The 19,771-nt window shown below is 34.7% G+C and overlaps 1 protein-coding gene across 1 annotated transcript; it reads right to left on the bottom strand.

The window, feature by feature from the left end:
- Nucleotides 1–6,653: 6,653 nt before the first annotated feature.
- LOC120627757 (synaptic vesicle 2-related protein) lies at nucleotides 6,654–19,555 on the bottom strand. Its single transcript, XM_039895784.1, has 13 exons — nucleotides 19,199–19,555; nucleotides 18,192–18,351; nucleotides 17,567–17,663; nucleotides 16,311–16,435; nucleotides 15,615–15,678; nucleotides 14,861–14,986; nucleotides 13,538–13,609; nucleotides 12,477–12,616; nucleotides 11,839–11,999; nucleotides 10,241–10,349; nucleotides 9,229–9,313; nucleotides 8,639–8,728; nucleotides 6,654–7,536 (listed from the first exon to the last, which is right to left on the bottom strand). Exons 1-13 carry the CDS (start codon nucleotides 19,314–19,316, stop codon nucleotides 7,396–7,398), a joined length of 1,488 nt encoding a protein of 495 aa, XP_039751718.1. The 5' UTR covers nucleotides 19,317–19,555; the 3' UTR covers nucleotides 6,654–7,395.
- Nucleotides 19,556–19,771: the final 216 nt, after the last annotated feature.

Below are 19,771 nucleotides of genomic sequence, written 5' to 3'. Positions count from 1 at the left end.
CGTTTCATGGGATAAACTGAAAAAAGCGGAGGCTGGTATTCCAAAATAAGGCGTTCGTAATGGAGTGTGATCTTTGGTTAGTGTTATAATTCAAAGATTTTTTTTATTATAAATCATAATGGGATATATTCAGAGCTTAATTTTGTTAGATTGAATATATTTACATACAAATTTTACATTGCGACTAAAAAATTCAAAAAAAATTCAATTCAAAATTCATTTATTTCAAGTAGGCCTAATACAAGCACTTTTGAAACGTCAAGTCTGTCCGTGTGTAGTGACTCTACCACCGGTTCGGAAGGCAGATTCTACCGAGAAGAAGCCGGCAAGAAACTCAGCAGTTGCTCTTTTCCAACATCAAAAATTTACATTTTATATTTTAACATTCATTTTTCTATCTTGTGAGAGATGAAAGCGGAGCCGGATGCTTCCAAGCAACCTTGTCATTAAGAAACTCATCAATTGTATAATAACCTCGCTGTAATAAATGTGTTTTAACACATTCTTTAAACTTATGGATTGGTAGGTCCAAAATTACCTTAGGAATCATATTATAAAAGCGTATACTCAATCCCACAAATGACTTCTGCACCTTTCGCAGACGATATGCAGATGTCACTAATTTATGACCATTTCTTGTAAGTCGACTGTTTATATCCACTTTTTGTTTATAAAGACTAATATGTTGTCTTACAAATACTATATTGTTATAAATGTATTGTGAGGCTACCGTAAGTATACCAATTTCTTTAAATTTTTCACGGAGGGATTCACGTGATTTAAGTTTATATATTGACCGTACAGCTCTTTTCTGCAATATGAATATAGTTTCAATATCAGCAGCTTTGCCCCATAATAAGATCCCGTAAGACATCACACTATGAAAGTACGCGAAGTAAACAAGTCTTGCTGTTTCTACGTCAGTAATCTGTCTAATTTTCCTGACGGCGTAGGCAGCCGAGCTTAGTTTACCTGCTAGTGTATCTATATGGGCACCCCACTGAAGCTTACAATCCAAGGTCATGCCCAGAAAAACTGTGGAATCTTCCATTTTTAGTGATTCTCCATTTATTATTATATTTTTATTAACTTTCTTTACATTTGGTAAAATAAATTCCACACACTTAGTTTTTTTTGCATTTAAAAGTAAATTATTGACAGTAAACCAGTGCGACACATGCGACACAGCACGGCTTACATCGTCAGAGTTGTCTCTACCTCTATCAGTTTTAAAAATTAGAGATGTATCATCAGCAAACAGTACAATGTCACAGGTTTCACTGACATGGTGTGGTCGATCATTTATATACACCAAAAATAGAAAGGGACCCAAGATTGAACCCTGTGATACACCCATTGACGTAGCCGACCCCTGCGACTTAATGTCTTTTATGCAAACCCTTTGGGTTCTGTCACTGAGATAAGAGGCAACCAAATTTAGTGCAACGTTTTTGATACCATAATGGGCTAGTTTAAGAAGCAAGGTTTTATGATCGACACAATCGAATGCTTTGGATAGATCACAAAACACCAATGGCATTCTGCGAACGTTCCCAGGCATCGTACACATGTTTTAAAAGTTTAGCGCCTGCATCCGTGGTGCTACGACCTTTAGTAAAACCGTACTGCTCCGGATGTAGTAAGTTATTTACATTGAAGTGATTCAAAAGTTGATTTAATATAATTTTTTCAAAGACCTTACTAAGAGCTGGTAAGATTGAAATGGGTCTGTAATTGTTAATGTCGTTTTTATTGCCAGATTTAAATAGAGGTATAAGTTTACTATGTTTCATTAAATTTGGAAAAGTACCTCTATCAACACATTCATTAAAAAGTATGGCTAAGTAAGGGGCAATAACGTCTATAATGTTAGATATTACCATTACAGACATACCCCATAAATCACCGGTTTTTTTCTGTTTCAACAACTTAAAATTCTTTATTATATCATATGCAGATATATGTTTAAAATTAAATAAAACGTTGCACTCATTAACGTTGTTCCTCAATAAACTCTGAGCTGCAGTAGGTGAAGAATTAAGTGAATCAGTCAACAAAATAGGAACACTCTGAAAAAAGTTTTCAAAGGTACTTGCAACCTCACTGTCAGCGGTAACTTTATTATCATTAATAATTAATTCAAAGTTTACGTTGCGAGATTTAGCTTTCCCAGTTTCATTATTAACAATTTTCCAGGTTGTTTGTACTTTGTTATCCGATTTTATGATTTGATCCTTAAAGTATAGCGACTTAGCATGAAAGCAAACGTTCTTAAACGTTTTAGAGTACATTTTTACGTGTTGTAGGAAAGCTGGAGTAAAGTAAAAAAACTAGCATAAGAAAACTTTGGACATTTAATGGACGGGGAATATTGGGAGGAAAGATGTCGTAAAGCTTATGAAGGAGTTTCAGGCAGAAAAACAAAATATTAGCGACCAAGACCACATTCACATATAGAGTGGTCCCTTATTCTCAATTTACTGAGATGTACTGGAGTGCAGGCGTGACCGATACGCAGCAGACTTATTGTGGACGATACCCAACGATTCATATTACGGAACATAAAGAACCATGGTTTGCGAGGTATATCTGGTTGAACTGATGAATACAACTTGCCTTTAATAATCTTCGATTCGATCCATACCACATTTCAGGAATCTCGAAGAAGGGTATTTGCGAGAGAACGTAGATCTTGGGGGAAGTTTTTAAAATGGACTAAAGAACCAATCTCATTTGACCTGGTCTCCAGGCTAAAGTGACAGACAGGCCTTTTTGGTGGCAAGAGCATAGGACTTCCCTAATCTGAAATATGATAGAGATAAGAGCTTTGCTTCGAAAAGGGTTGGACGCATCCGTGAGAACAGTTAGATGGTCTGACCAATTCTGATTTATTATTTGATTTAATTTAGTGTTTGCCCCAAAAGTTTGTTTATCAAGACCGAAATTCGTTATTACTGGAGTAAGAGTTAGTCCAGTAAAGCTGGTAGAAAAAAGTGGAAGTTTGGGGGAGGAATTAATTGGATGCGGGAGGCGGGTAAACTTGAAAAAGCTCTTAAGAAGACAAGTAGGTTCCTGGTTGGATCCTAGAACTTCAGACAGCTCATTAAGTCTGTCTAGCAATGGGTGCGATGAGAGCTGCAAAACTTTAAAAACAACTACAACTATAATATTGCTTTTTTATAACCAACTAACAAAGTCGGTACGTCAAGAACGCATAATTCCGCGGCCATGTTATAATTACAAAAATACCTACTTTGCTAAATAATTTCTTAAGGTAGGTAGTGGCATGATTATTACTAAATAATAATAAAAAAAGACAACTAGAAAGCTGTGCATGTTTATTAATCATTAAAAATCGTGTAAATATTAATTATTAACATGACTTATTGTGCAGTAAACAATAGCACTTATAAAATAAATTACACTTATCTACTTATTTGGTTTTAATGTGTCTTACAACGTTATAAAATTGTAATAAGTATTTATACCGTTAGAAAATAGAAGAATAGAAAACCTAAAATTACATAGAAAGTATAAGCCGCGCTATTAAAAAAAATATTTATCAATGTCGGCCGATGTTGTGCCACATTCGCAAAATAATAATCAATATCCGATTGTGCTAATGAAATAGCATATTTAAACGCGCGGCTTTTACCTATGTTTAGTGAGTTGTTTTACATCTCGCTCAAGATCCGATAAGTACCAATGCGGAGAGATGAGGAGGAAGTTAAATTTCGTAAATAAGATTATAAATATAAAAGTAGCTCCAGATAAAATAGTTCGAAAGGAGACGGGAGATAACTTCTATATAATAAATAAATAAAGAAATAAATAAATATACTACGACAATACACACATCGCCATCTAGCCCCAAAGTAAGCGTAGCTTGTGTTATGGGTACTAAGATAGCTGTTGAATATTTTTATGAATATAATACATAAATACTTATAATATACATATAAACACCCAGACACTGAAAAACATTCATGCTCATCCCACAAACATTTTCCAGTTGTGGTAACATACGGAAGAAGAGTGCACTTTATTGCACTATAACATACAGGAAAAGAAAGAGTAAGGAGTATACAGTACACAATGTAGACATGCAAAGGCGGCCTTATTGCTGACCTTATTGCAATCTCTTACAGGCCACTTTTGTGAGGACTTACAGCGAGAGAACGGGATAGTGCCAAGAGTGTTGATATAAATATATAACAAACATAACACATATAAGTAGAATTTAATACATAATTTAAAATACAAAGAGAGGTAGTAGTCCTTCACACGACTCTTAAATATCGGAAGAACTTCGTTTTACAAAATGGGATTACCAGACTGTTACCAAGGCGGAATCGAAGGTTGGAATTAGAAGAAGAGTCAGAAATAAAGCGAAAACGATCTCTTAAATAAGAGGGAGATAATTGACTATTAAGAATAGAATAATACGGTTTTATGTTACATGCATTGTACAAACAAATTGTTTAAAAGAAAAAGGTGGTCATTGAATTATCATCATTGGTCAATAAAAATTATAGAAGTACTGTTGTCGCTCTGTAAATTAGTTGTTTAAAAAAAACGCTAATCTACTTATTTTCGGTAGGTATTAGACGTTTTGAGACGTATACAGACGTGGGACACGCTAGTATTTTCCAACACAATACTAATCGAAATTTCTTGACAGTAACTTACCTACTATTTTATTTGTAGCTACTGTAACAAAGCAGAAAAGTGTGATTTGCCTTCGCCTCATGACATTCGCTTAACACATAGAATCAGCACCGACTCGACTAAAATGTAAGCATTCAAATGCTAGCTTAAATAATAAGATATAAAGTGTCGTTTGAAGTGTATATCTTTCAGCAGAGTAGTGTGTTATTTTAACTGAGTCTGTGTTGAGCCGATATAGTTTTAATCAGTCATGTACCGTTATTACCAGAACATGTTTGAGAAATGGTTGGCGCGCATTCAAAGTACTGCTTTAAAGCGAGCCAACTGTTTTACCGAAAGAGTAATACACATTTCCACTCTTAAGCGCTATCTTCTATAATTTGGTAGATACACCTTGCCCGCTCATCACTTTATTTCACGTGCGCTTTACATGTTTGATTCTCTGAGCGATTTCGGCCTGAGTGGTCAATCTCCAGAGAGATTTCTAATCAACGCGGGAGATATTATAGTGCACAATTGTGTACGCAAACACAGGTGCACTACCTATTCCCTAACTCTTTTCGACGTGACGGCAGATCCGACACCGCCGTTAAGAGATCAGGCGCAGGTCCGACAGCTTGACGTGCTTTCCGAGGCATGGAGGTGAATATCCGCAAACTCAACGCCCCTGGGCTGACTTATAATTTCTTGATAGGAAAAACTCAATACTATTCCTTAGAACGATCTGGGTATCGAACTCCAAAACCTCGTGATCTGCAGTCGAAAATGGATACAACTAGAACAACGCATGAGCATGCGTGTATCGGAACGCTGCATACTTTACATTTTCTTACTTGTCTTATGATGTAGACAACCATTTTGTTACTTTTGAGTGCTAAGATCATTTCAAATTCTCTTTTTAATGTGCTTGTTTTTATATACTTTAATACACGTGTTTTTTTTTTATAAAACATCAAAAAATTGTTTACATTAAGAGTTTACAGTAAGCGTTTACAAGCGTCGGTTGTAGTATCTAAGTATAACGCACACATTCGTTGCGTGCTCGTACAATTGGTAGTCACAAGTAAATCAGGCGTCGCTTTGTTAGACAAAAGTACAATAACAGCAATATACCTTATCATTCTTATTTAATAAATATTTATCTTATAAACAAAGTTTGCAAAGAAAAATACAGGTATTTCAATTAAAAGCATAACATTCGGTGTAGAGGGCCATACGAAAACATCATGTAAGTGTAAATATAAAATAAAATATTTTATGTATTTCGACCTATTTTACAACTTTGTAGTAAGAAAATCAGTCATTTAACAGATATTCACAAAAACAACACAAAAATTACTAATCTTATCCTAAACGTATCAGTTACGTTGTGAGAAAGTATAACAAACTCATCCTATCAGCGATTAAGTACCATAATCACAACCTAAGGAATTTAAGCTATTAATACTGATAAGAAACAATTATTATCAGGTAAGAGATTCGGGTACAAAGATTCAATAATAAAACTATACTAAATAACAGTTGAAATGCTTATAAATTATACTAACATACAAAAATAATTAGTATCTATACAGGATGAATTCACGAGACGGATATCGTATGGCAGTAAATCTATAAGGCTACTAATAGAGCACGACGAATTTATTCCGCCATCCTTTCTCTATTTAAGACGCAAAATGATTTTTTTTATTATGATAAAAATATCGGCCGTTCAAAAACGCCAAGAAATTTTCGAACATTATTTTCAAAAATAATTAGATAAGAGAATCCATCAAAATCGATAATATCTTTTTTTACTATTTTATGTGGGACTGTTGTTGTGAAGTTGTTTGAACGTATCATTCTGTTCTGAGCGGTTACTAGACCTACCACACAAAGCCCGTTATAAAATAAACACCCTGTATAATTAATACGATTGCGTATATAATATAGAATTAATAAATAAGTATAATTGAATGTACGGGCATAATATATAATATTTTAAAAATATAGGTACAAAAATTGAGTATTTTTTACTATTGAATTTGTTATTATAAAACATTATGTTAAAGCTACATTAGAGTTTGAAATTGGGTACTCATTATGATCGCAACGCACATATAATTTGCTTAAAAAATTTGTTGTTAAATACTACCTACATTGTTGCCACACAAGTTTCGTCCACGGCTTTATATCACCCTAACGATTCCAAGCAGTTAAAGATGTGTTAAGAAACCGATATTTAATTAAAGTCAAGTTTGGTCTCGCGCATAGAACCGATACAAATAAACCGAACAAATAGACCAACACAAATAAACCGATTTCGCCGTGAACATTTAACACGAAATTGCTTTGCTGTGCGCATTCATCAGATATTTGCACACGAGGTTCGGTTTCTAAACTCGTACAATTGCGTGCTCTTAAACTGATACCGAGTAAAGATAAAAGTACATAATATGAAAAAAAAAATGATACGCCTAATGTTTAAGTAATTGTAAATGGCTTTAATCTGTTGTTTGATTGGTATTTTGACCTTATTTCAGTTTTCAAATCACAGTGAGCGCGGAAAAGTACAAAAAGAGGTGAATTTTAAGTTTGGTAAACCGTCAAATTTCTTTTAAATGAACGAAATTGAACTGGAGATGGTTATTTAAAATTAAACCGAATAAATGAAATAAACCGAAACAATTGTTTTACAAACCATATATACCCTGGCTTCATTACAAATTTTAAAAAAAACAGTGACGATTATAATCCAGTGGCCGTGACTGTTTCCTTCATGTCTCTGCCTTTGGTTTCTATAGGCAAGGCAATGCAAGCGGCGGCCGCTATCAGGGCCGCCACAGAGTAGACCGCCGTCGCTATCGTTATCGAGTTCTTCAACAGCACCTGAAAACACATTTTTTTATAAAGTAATAATAATTGATAGGAAAAAAAAATGGAGTATAAAAACTATATTTTCTAGATTATTATTTATTATTTAACTCTTTATTCTTATACCACTATGAAGTTAGGAAAATATAAGAACAATAGAAATAAAAAAACAGAAGAAGAATACAAAAGGCGGCCTTATCGCTTAGTAGCGATCTCGGCCAGGCAACCTTTGGATTAGGACAAGATGAGCGAGAGCGGACAGGTGGTTTAAAATTATTATAAACCTACATTCAAATAGCTAAATACAACTACATAAACAAAATTGCACAAATAAGAAAAAAATAAGAAATAAATATAAAATAATAAACTTATATTATATACTCAATCATACATAAATACTTAAGAACATATAGATGATAATAAACATAAACAAGGTACTAACATAACATATTTAGATAAGAATTATTAAAGCGAATTAAAACTATTACAGCAATTCTATATTAATGAATCTATTAGTGACGTCACAACATGTTTATGGCGTATCGTAGGTATCAGCCAGGTGGGAAACCGCTAACATTAGTCACAAAGTTTTCAGGATAGAAAACATATGTATATCATTTATATCAACCCATTACCGATCGGGTTCGGGTATCTTTCCAGAATGAGAAGGAATGGGACCGTATTCCATCATGCTGGCAAAGAGCGGATTGGTGGACATGGAGAACTCTCAGTCATGCCGTTACGCAGTTGAAATACCATCAACACGTACGAGGCGCTTTGCTTCTTCCTTTCTGATACGCACCGCAAAGGTCTGGAACGCAATCCCGTCTTCCGTCTTCCCCGATACCGGTATCGGTACCTTCAAATCAAGAGTGAATAGGCATCTTAGGCTGCATCATCACTTACCATCAGGTGTGACTGCAGTCAAGTAGTTGTCTATATATTAAAAAAAAAAAAAAACACCTCACTGTTAAAGCAAGTGATATTGGACTGCGTAAAACGAACATAACTTAGAAAAGATAGAGGAGCGTGCCGGGGTTCAAACTTGTCCCTCACGAAACTGAAACCGAAATCCTAATCACTAGGCTATCATAAAATAAATCCTCTATCAGCTAACCTGTGCTACATATGGAGTTATCATGGCGCCAAGCCTTGCGACCCCACTGCAAGCACCGACTGCTGTAGATCTTAACGCTGTAGGGTATACCTTTAACAAATAATAGCAAAGATACTATATTACCCATGTTTTTTTTAGAACTTTAATTAGAATGAGTTATTTTAGCAAATTGATGAAAAAAAAGGCAAAAAGTATGTTTAAGACCTCATAAACCAGTAGACTAACCCAACATTGTAAGAAACCATTAGCAAGGTTTGTTTTTGTTTTAATTCTATTAACCAATAATGTTCTGCTGTTTCGACTGTCATAGATAAACCCTCCTCGTCTGATTTCAGGTCCTTTTCTGATCGCTAATATCGGAATATCAGAAGTGGGATAGATAGATGTAACCCATCGGGGTTCATCACACTTTTGCCATCAAAATGTTGAAAAAAAAGAAAACCTTTCGGAAAATGATTTCCGATCTTCTTATTAAATAATTTCATCTATATAAAAAATATTTATTATTTCTTAAAGGAGTAAAAAAGTAACTGTTTTAGATTTTTGTAAATTAAAGTAATGAAAAAGATTGAATCAATTTTGTGTATTACCTCCGGTGTGTAAACATAAGCCGCTTGAAATAGTCCGGCAATAATTCCGCGCGCCAAAAATAGAATGCAGGTTAAAAATGTCCGACTGAAAAAAACAAAATATATATTTTAATAACAAGAAAGTTTTAATGGCCGATTGGCGCAGTGGGCAGCGACCCTGCTTTCTGAGTCCAGGGCCGTGGGTTCGATTCCCACAACTGGAAAATGTTTGACTGATGAACATAAATGTTTTTCAGTGGCTGGGTGTTTATCTATATATTATTATTATATGTATATTATTCATCAGTTATGTTAGTACCCATGACACAAGCTACGCTTCCTTTGGGACTAGATGGCGATGTGTGTATTGTCGTAGTATATTTATTTATGTATTATTTATTTATTTATTTTTAATTAGATTCATCACATAGAGTCGTTAATAAAAGTTTATAATAATGGTAAAATTCTGCCAAAGTAAATATTATCATTATTAGGTATTGATACAATTAAACGATGTTAAATTGCGTCGTAAAATTATTCCATTGCATAATCCTCTTTTAGACATTTTCATACGTAACATTTTTGTTGGAACCTTTTAAAAAAAAAATAAACAATAAAAAAATATATATATTTCGGTAAATAATGTTATATGGTGATATTTTGTTATATTTGTCACGCATTTATAACGTAACTATAATTTAGGTAGGGCATTGCTTTTATAATATAATTATAATGTTGTTTGGAAGCAGTTTACAAAGCTTTAATTTTGACAGACAAAATCATAATCATTCCGAACATTAAAATAATTACGACAAAACTTCCGCAGTTCAAAAGTACATCATTCAGATAATCTGCTGGTCACAGGCCTCCCCTCTTTTCCAGAGTGGCAACTACCGCACTAATGTTAGTGAACATACGTTAAAAGCCGAAAATCGTATACTCTCTTAATCGATGCTTCAACTTCAATCATACACAATCCAAAATACAGCTGGGCACGGATAAAAGATATATAGAGTTTGAAATTTAGACTTACTTTGTATTGTAAGTGAGAGCGCAAACACAGATCGCGAAAATGACGAACTGAGATGCCATTGTCTTCTTACGTCCAAACTTTTCTATTATGAATATCGTGGCGAAAATACCTGAAAAAAAAGGATATGATAAGTGCCATATTTATTACATAATCTGTTGTATCTGCAATTCAATACGTCAACTTGACATGTTCCTATATAAATAGGTTTCATATTTGACGTCACAAAACACATCATCATCATCATTACCCTTTACCGGACCACTACAGGACACAGGTCTTTCAAAATGACAAGGGTTTAGGCCAGTGATTCCCAAAGTGGTCTATATCGACCACTAGGGGTCTATGAAAACCTGCAAGGGGTCTACGTCAGCGAAAAACTTCAACAGTCTTTTAACAGCCGAGGAGATTGAAGATTAACCCTTACAAAATTGACGCCAAATGTTGATAATTTATTATTAAAGCATCAGGTTCATCCTTCTCACTAAAAATATTCACTTATTGACTATGTTATTTTATTTATAGTTTATTTTATGTTTATTTAATGTAACGTATATTTTATATAACAGATACAAAATTTTATTTTGAGTAGTTTTAATTTAAATTCAATTAATAAATGTATAAATGAAAATGTGTTTTTACTTCAAATTTTTAACACTAAACTTCACTACAGTTAGAAATTTACAGGAAATCAATATCAGGTAAGTAGGGGGTCTACCCAACACGGAAAAACATGGCAAGGGGTCTACGACACAAAAAAGTTTGGGGAACTCTGGTTTAGGCTGTAGTCTGCCACGCTGCCTACGTGCGGATTGGTAGACTTCACACGCCGTTGAGAACATAATGGAGAACTCTCAGGCATGCAGGTTTCCTTACGATGTTTTCCTTCACCGCCTTAACCAAGTTATATTTAAATTTCTTAAATTAAAACGCACATAACTCCGAAAAGTCAGTGGTGCGTGCCAGGGCTCGAACTCGTTCTCCACGAACAGAACCGCTTCACAAAACACATGTGTATAATATTAACTAGTTTTATACCGACGCGACGTGGCGTACCAAGTGGTGACCGCAGATCGGAATACAGTTATTTCTACCCCCTCTTTCTGTGGGTGTTGTACGAGGCGATTAAGGGAATATAATGGAGAAAGGGGCAGCAGCGTTCTCTGTGCACTACTACCATCTACCCCCATCACCAACCCGTCTGCCCACTGTGCTGATTGTGGGCAAACCCTTGCCGGGAGAGGCCTTTAGCCCAGCAGTGAATGTAGCTAGATTACTCGGCATTCATAGTAACTATCCTAATAATGACTATCATTTGGTGTTATAATTATGAAAAATTAAGTATTAAATTATATTATATTGCGGTTATTCAGCCGCTTGCTTCAGAAAGCTGTCGGTCATATTTCTGATCTCTCTCCGGTCATATCCGATCTGTCGTCAATTCAGACTTTGAGAGCGAGGGAATAGACTGCACCTGTGCTTGCTGTCACTTTCTCTGGAGATTGACCATCGTGGCCGGAATCTGTCATCAATCTACCTATTACTATTACCGCACACACACATCAATAACACATCAATATTCTATTATTATTATCACATACCAGGAAACTCTGCCAAAGTAGTCCACAGTAAATCCATATAGTCAGTAGTTTGCAGAGGGCGGCAATCAGCTGCGCAAGACTCTTCGCCGCCATCTGCGTCAGTCTCGAACAACTCCGTAGTCATTAATACCAGGCCATAATAACAGAATGCGCAGGACATCCTGTATAATTTCCATACAAGTCATATTTTTAGCTAGATTATCCAGGAAAGAGTTTCCTGGATATTTAATTATTAACAACGTTTAACAGAATTACGAAATAATATTCAAAGTGAAAGTCAAAAATATCTTTATTCAAGTAGGCCCATAGGTGGCACTTTTGATGCGTACGGGAGAATTACACGGTAGTGAGATGATGGCGATAACCATATTCGTGAACTTAAAACTAAAGCTACGAGGGTTCCGGACGCGTCCTGGTCTAAGTCCACAACAAGTTTTTTTTTTCTCTATGGCAGTGGTTTACTCAAAAACTATAAGGTTTTCGGTTTCACAGATAAGTCTCAGGGACAGTACATAATGTACCTCTAAAGTCTGTGAAGTATTATTTCAGTTTTCATTTACACGTTGTATAATGAACAATGATATATTCTTCAATCCATATTATTATGTACGTATTCCACTACTATCTATTCTACTTACCATATAACCCAGAGAAGGAGGCTGGTGTTTCTGAGCTGTGGTATGAGGAGATGTTTCAACCGGCCACGCTGACCAATGCCAACTGAATCGTCGCACACCAAGCGGCCAAGTAACATAGGCCGTCCATTGTCTTGCGCTATCTTAAATATTAAAAATTGTTGCGTGAAATGGTAAAGAGTGAACCTTTTTTTTAGGTTTTGGACGCTTACACAATCTCTATTAGTTAGTTACATAAACGATATGAGAATAAGCGTGGAAATGTGTCGTCTAAAAATGTTAGTGACCACTATAACTAGGTCGCGCTAAATATGCACCTCGCTGATATATAATTGACATTATATTAGTAAATTAGCCAACACTTTTTAACAAAGATTCACTTAATTTATATTTCAATGACAACAACAATTATTTTAAGGGATCATAATGATCTTTTTTTTGCATACCGTACCTAAGCGTCAGTGTGACGTAATACACGCGAGGTGCAAACTTAGCTTGACAGGGTAGTAATAAAATTCAGTTTTATCTTCTTGCTCTCCACACGTCTATAAGAACATTATGGTACACTGTCAGGCATGCATGTTTCCTCACGATATACCATTGATCTTAATAACAAGATCACTTGGAAGCAAGCCGCTGTGCTTTTATCTCAGATAGACAAATTATTCGTAAATTGTAAAATGACGTTGGTAAAGAGCAACTACTGAGTTTCTTGCCGGCTTCTCCTCGGTAGAATCTGACTCCCAAATCGGTGGTAGAGTCACTACAAACAGACATATGTACTTGATATTTCAACGGTGTTTATATTAGGCCTACTTGATAAAATAAAATTTGGAATTTAAATATCTTATTATATTCTTTGGGTGCAAATTGTTGAGTATGTCTTTTAACATTGCTGTTGGGTATAACGAGTGCCTAGTGTTCGATGGCGCGAAAGTTAAGTAAGATTTGTATTGAATCGAAAGTGCGCCATCTAGTTTTAATACCGGGAAACATTAACGTCACTCGCGTACGTAACGTCACTAGGCGATCTGTAATTAAATAAAGATCCAGCATCATTTTACCTTCTCCAGCGTTTCTAATGCTTTATCGGGTTGTCCACTTGCTACGTGGTATCGGGCAGATTCAGGTAACCACTAAAAAAATAAAAAGAATAACAGAAATACAATGAAAATAGTATAATAAATATCTTTATTAATTCATATCTACTAAATTATAATTGCGAAAGTGTGTTTGTTCGTTTTATTTAGCATGCTACTTGAATTGGATATTCAATTTTACATTTGAATTCCGTTTCTTGAGAAAACTCTAACACTGATTACCTACCTTAAACAAATCCATAGGTATGTCTGTAAAATAACATGTAATTTAAATATGCGTATTCTTTTAACATAAATAAATAAATATACACCGACAATACACACACGTCCATCTACGAGACCATCACGTCTACGATAACTGATGAATATTTTTATGAATAGGATACATAAATACTAATAAACACCCAGACACTGAACTGATGTAGAACTCACAGGCATTTCCTTATGCACACGATGTTTCCTTTACCTTTAAAGCGAATGAAATTTAAAAATGCTTTTAATTCAAAACGCACATAACTCTGAAAAGTTAGAGAAGCGTGCCGGAGATAGACTTCTGTACCCCCGAAAAGGGGGTCCAAGCACTAGCAACTATGCTTTCTAAACTTCTTCACGCTTCAATATTCTCGACGTTAGTCGTGGTCGGTGATCTTAAGAAACACAGTGCAACTCTTACTTAATTAGATTTTGTTTTATTCTACTACAAGTTAGCCCTTGACTGCTACCTTACCTGGTGGTAAGTGATGATGCAGTCTAAGATGGTAGCGGGCTAACCTGTTAGGTAGTATTATTCATAGCCCTAATCGGTTTCCACGGGACATCGCACCGGAACTCTAAATCGCTTAGCGGCACGTCTTTGTCGATAGGGTGGTAACTAGCCACGGCCAAAGCCTCCCACCAGACAGATTGGGTAATATGAGGTGAAAAAGAGGTGATAATTTGGATCTTTTAGTAACTAACACCAATTATTTCGTCAGCGTTCAGATTGATACATTGCCGCTATCATTTTACAACAATTGTTTTCTTGGTCGCGTTAATTGCATGACGAAAAAACTTGCTTCAACGGTGAAGGAAAACATCGTGAGGAAACGAGCATCCCTGAGAGTTCTTGAAAATGTGCTCAAAGGTCTGTGGAGTCCACCACTCCGCACTGGGCAAGCGTGGTGGATTACGGCCTAAATCATTCTCATTGTGGGAGAAGACCTGTGCCCTGCAGTGGGTCGGTAATGGGTTCATATGATAATGATGATTCTGACATTTAATTCTAGAAATATTAATAGGGCTACTTACAGGGCATATGATAGCAAATATAAGCAAAGGTATTGTCGATAACGCCAACAGCCAATGCACTCCGAGAGTTGGCATTACGATGAGGGCCAACGCAACTTCGAGACACGCACCAAGTGCCCAGAAACACTAAAAACATTTAAGTAATTACATTATTGTCAGCGTAATAATGTTCCAAGGTTAGTCCACAACCAACAACAATATTATCAAAAGCTTAATTTGCTATACTCCGCGAAAAGCAGGAGAATCTGTGTGGTGTAATTTATAATTTCTTCAATCCTTATACTCCACACCAAACAGATCTTCGGCAATATACCCTCTACGCACGTTTCGCTCCGAAACCGGAGCATCGTCAGGATATGTTGACTTTACAATGAATAATTGTTAGGTAAACACAAGTTAAGAACTTACTTTAAGTTTCTGTTTATCATATCGTGAAAAACAGAAACTTAAAGTAGAAGGATACAAAAGGCAGCCTCATCGCTTAGTCGCGATCTCTGCCATGCAACCTTAGAATTAAAAAAACTTGAAAGGACAGAATTCTTCTCCTTTCGCAGGAGATAGAGGTTTGATTTTGACTCCTCCAATACGAGTTTTCGGGCTGAAACGTAACATACGTTACGATTAAATTCTAGTGAATATTACCGTGACTGAAAGTGATTATCAATGTTCCCTCCGAGTTACGAGGCTGTACAACTATTATCAGTGAAAAAACCAAGAAATATATTTGTTATTATTTTTTCTTTTAAATACTTACATCCAAAAGTACAACACATTTAGCTCTCTGTTTTGTTGGTAAAAACTCAGCATACAATGTAACCCTGTGAAAAGAGACAAAGTCTATTTAAATTCTTGTAGTTTGTCGTTGTTAATATATTGGGTTAAATAAAAAAATACCCAGAAAGCTTTCGGCCTGTGGTTGTTTACATAAAAACTAACAATTTTGGTTCTACAACTTAATGTTTAACTCGATAGTTTGTGAAATATTCAATATTCAACATTTTACATAGATTCTCTACTAATTTCTACTCTGTAATTTAACATCAGCAACAGCGCTCGAACGCAGACTCGCACGCTCTCAGCGGTTTAGTCCGCACAGTTTAATGTCACCGTAGAGAAATAACATGATTTATTAATTTATATGTATGAATAAATATTACTCAATTTTGAAAATTTGTAGAACAAAATTTGTTAGTTTAATGATAGGAACTGCAAGGCCAGGAGCTTTTTGGTATTTTTTATTTAACCCTGTCTTTAGACTTAAAATATAGTCAAAAGTATATAACTAACAGTGTTAAATTATTATTATCATTCATTTTTATCACCCCATTAACAGCTTGTAAAACTAGAAAACTCTCTGTGTACCTACTAACGCTGTATAAATCAATGCAGAACAAGCAACAAAAAACTTGGTAACAATATTTTTAGAGGACATTGCATAAGGTTTACTTACGATTGTGGCACACATCCTATTGCAAATCCAACAAGTCCTCTCAAAAATAGTAACCAGAGAAAGTTGGGAGCAATGGCGCTTAGCAGTCCATAGTAAAATAATAATACTCCACACATGCTGAGTGCCTGTAAAGTGTTACCTGTTTGTAATTAAAATTGGAATAATAAACCAAAAAAATCATTTCTAAAATAACAATACAAAAATTAATAAATATAGCTCATATAGTTTGAACCTTGTAGTTAATTAATAAAAAACAGAAAATAAAAATAATACTTAAAAATTAAAACAGTCCTCAAATTAATATGACAATAAAATGTGTGTGGGCTTCAGTACTATAAGTTAAAGCAGTATTATTTTTTTAATATTCTAGATGCTCTTCTTTCATTCATTTTGTTGTTTGTGGCTTTTTATTGGGTTAACTGAGTACAGGGAACTTCAACATGGTGATGATGAAAAAGTATGAGGAATAATTAAAGGTTGAATTTTGAATAGACTTTTTCAATTATAAGAATCCTTCTTTTAGGGATGTCAAGGTATGTGTAAACAAATTACGAAATCATGTTGACAGATGCATAACAAATAACCCTGTTAAAAGTATAAATCAAAACAAGCATATTTATTTTTCCATACAAACAAATTCAAAACATTTAAAGTTTACTTATGACAACCCTATTAAATATAAAAGACCGACACGAGCATAGTACCTACGCTACGCGATACATACCAAATAAAGGGACAGAGGTCACTTGATTTTAACTTTGCATGTGATGTTAGGGCTGTATCTGAGTTCTTTCAGTTAAAACTGTGGCAGTGGTTTACTCAAAAAATTTTGTTACCATTTACACATTGTATATATTAAAAAAATACTGCTGCAAGTCATGGTAGTAAGCCAACAGGTCTGTACTGTTGACTGTGTGTCTAGACTCTACTGCAGAATCAAATATGGAAGTAACTTTTGCTTAATGGTATTATTAATAGTATATATTGCAAATCCAACAAGTACTCTCAAAATTAGTAGCCAGAGAATGTAGCCAGAGTGGCTGTATCTGAGTTCTTTTAGTAAAAACTATGGCAGTGGTTTACTCCAGAACTTTTGTTTTCATTTACATATTTTATATTTTAAAATAATACTGCTACAAGTTGTGGTAGTAAGCCAACAAGTCTAATGACTGTACTGTAGATTCAAACATTGAAGTAACTTTTGCTTACTCTGCATTGCTCTGTGACTACTATTTTTCTTTTATTTTTTTACTCACAGTTTTCCTTCCATATCTATCACTGATATTGCCCCAAAATGTAGAGCTCAACATCATTCCCATAAACACAACTGTAGTAGTTAGAGCTTGTTGGTATCTGAAAAGAAATATCTTTTAGGATTGTGTGGAAATTAAATTGACAGATTCCATTACATTTATTACATACAGGTAAAGCTAACTAAAGTGTGAGATGTAAGCAGTAGCCAAAAAATAAAAACTTAGCATAGTTAAAGTTTTAATCTAAGTGCAGTATTTTGTTGCACTTTAATCATGGTTTTTTTTTTAAATTATCATAATTGAAAGTTGCTTAGACTGTCAATCATAAAAATATGTTGGCCCCAAGGAATAGTAAATGGAAAACCATTGACCATAAACAGAGCAAAAATTTGCAGGGCATGAAAGGGACACATACTATAAAGCACTGCCCTGTGTCCATGAACATAATGTGGAGGTTAAGCCTGACATGCCTATAATTACATCATCAACTGCACCCTTTGCGTAATGCTACTTGGCTGCAATAATAAGCATGACGGTAACACTTCTACACATTTTAAATTACAGAGTGTGAAAAAACATTGCAGAATTATCTTATGTATATAGAGAAGCTCATAATCAATAATCTTACTTGCTTATATTCCATTCACAGTGAAGTGCTGGTGACAATATGCTCAGGATTGTCATTTCCATTGAGTCAGCCATCCAACATAAGCCAGTATACAGAGATAGTTTAACTTGGAACCAACCAAAACCCAGTGCATTGACTGCCTGGGTCACAGTGAAGGTATCTGAATCATATAGAATTTTTTTTTAGTCCTGCACAGGATACATTTCAAATGATTTATTGTGTTTTGCTTAAATTAATGCTTAAGGATTTTTCTTGCATTTTGTGACCATTGGAATCAACCACAAGTATTTTGTGTATTGATTTGAACCAAAATTGTGGTATGTGTATTGATTTGAAGAGGTAATGTACTGTTTATTGTATTGAAAGTGCACAGATTTAAAACAGCTTTCAGATTTACTTCGTCCCACTATCTATAATATTGGTTCTTCCAAACTGAGAGTGAAGAGGCATCTTTTTGTAAAGTCACAGCATTGTTACATGTTATAGCAGTCAGGTGTAAATTAATATTGCAATTAATGCTCAGCACAACTACCCGGCATGCTTTTGAAGTTCAATCTTTAGCAGATAACAGAAAAGATCAAGACAGATCTTAAAAAAAGTACCAACATGTCACAAAAACACACACACACAACACGAAAGATTTATTTTACCATAAATACATTATGAAACTGAGGTACAAGTAAAATATGAAGAAATAAGAAACCTAACCAACAGTGAACATGATTGAATCTAATTATAAATATTATGAAGTTAATGCATAAATGCTGCATGACGGGGTTTAGCTATGATGCACAAATGTGATAAGGAATTCATTCAATCAATGGAATTTGTATCCAAGCTGACATCTAACAAGAAATTTGATTAATGTTATAAACTTTCACCAACTGTATCACTTGATGTGGTGAATTATGAAGATAATTTGACAATGAACCAAAAAAAAGGTCATAGCGTACTTGTGATATTTTTGCATGAAAGAATAGTTTGTGCGGGATTTAAATAAAGCTTACCGTCAGGGACTACCGAAACAGAGGCCATTTCGATCTCCTGTGGGAGAGGCATTGGAACTGCCGGTAGACGTTCTCCCACATTCTCGTCTAAATCCTGGTATCCTTTAGCCCTACGCATCGTTAGGTTTACGTTTCCAATTTATTCTGACGTGGAATGTATTCGAGTAACGGGAAACATAAACTTACTTTTACTTATTAGTGTACATACAGCTATTCTAAAATTTTACTACAAATAAGCGTCAGTTATTAATCAAACTAAGAGAGAGTCAGATCCATTAATACACTAAAAACTAAAATAACGCGGCATTACATTCCAAAGGATTTAATTTGATGTTTTTATTTTGAATATCACCACTGTTAACCGCTGTGACATATGTCATTTTCAATTGCTTAAGTCAATAGCTGTCAATGTCATTTTACTGTTTTTTTTATTCCATTCCTTAAGGATAATGCCAAGGTATATCACCGTACAGCCAATGTCATTTTAGACTAAAATACAATGACATTCTAAATTGAAGAACAAAACTAGCATAAAATACATATGCATACGAGACGTAATTAACTTCGATAAAA

The sequence above is a fragment of the Pararge aegeria genome, chromosome 11 (assembly GCF_905163445.1).
Source record: "Pararge aegeria chromosome 11, ilParAegt1.1, whole genome shotgun sequence".
In the NCBI taxonomy this organism is placed as follows: Eukaryota; Metazoa; Arthropoda; class Insecta; order Lepidoptera; family Nymphalidae; genus Pararge; species Pararge aegeria.
The sequence above is the reverse complement of the archived record's forward strand: the minus strand, read 5'-3'. Positions and strand labels throughout refer to the sequence as shown.

Bases quoted from the DNA above. Each gene is read 5' to 3' on its own strand.
- LOC120627757 (XM_039895784.1), bottom strand. From the start codon at position 19,316: ATGCGTAGGGCTAAAGGATACCAGGATTTAGACGAGAATGTGGGAGAA. The intron at 10,350-11,838 runs GTATGTGATAAT...CTTTTTTTTCAG, and splicing joins TACTTTGGCAGAGTTTCCTG to GTATTTTCGCCACGATATTC. The intron at 9,314-10,240 runs GTAAGTCTAAAT...TGTTTTTTTCAG, and splicing joins GCTCTCACTTACAATACAAA to TCGGACATTTTTAACCTGCA.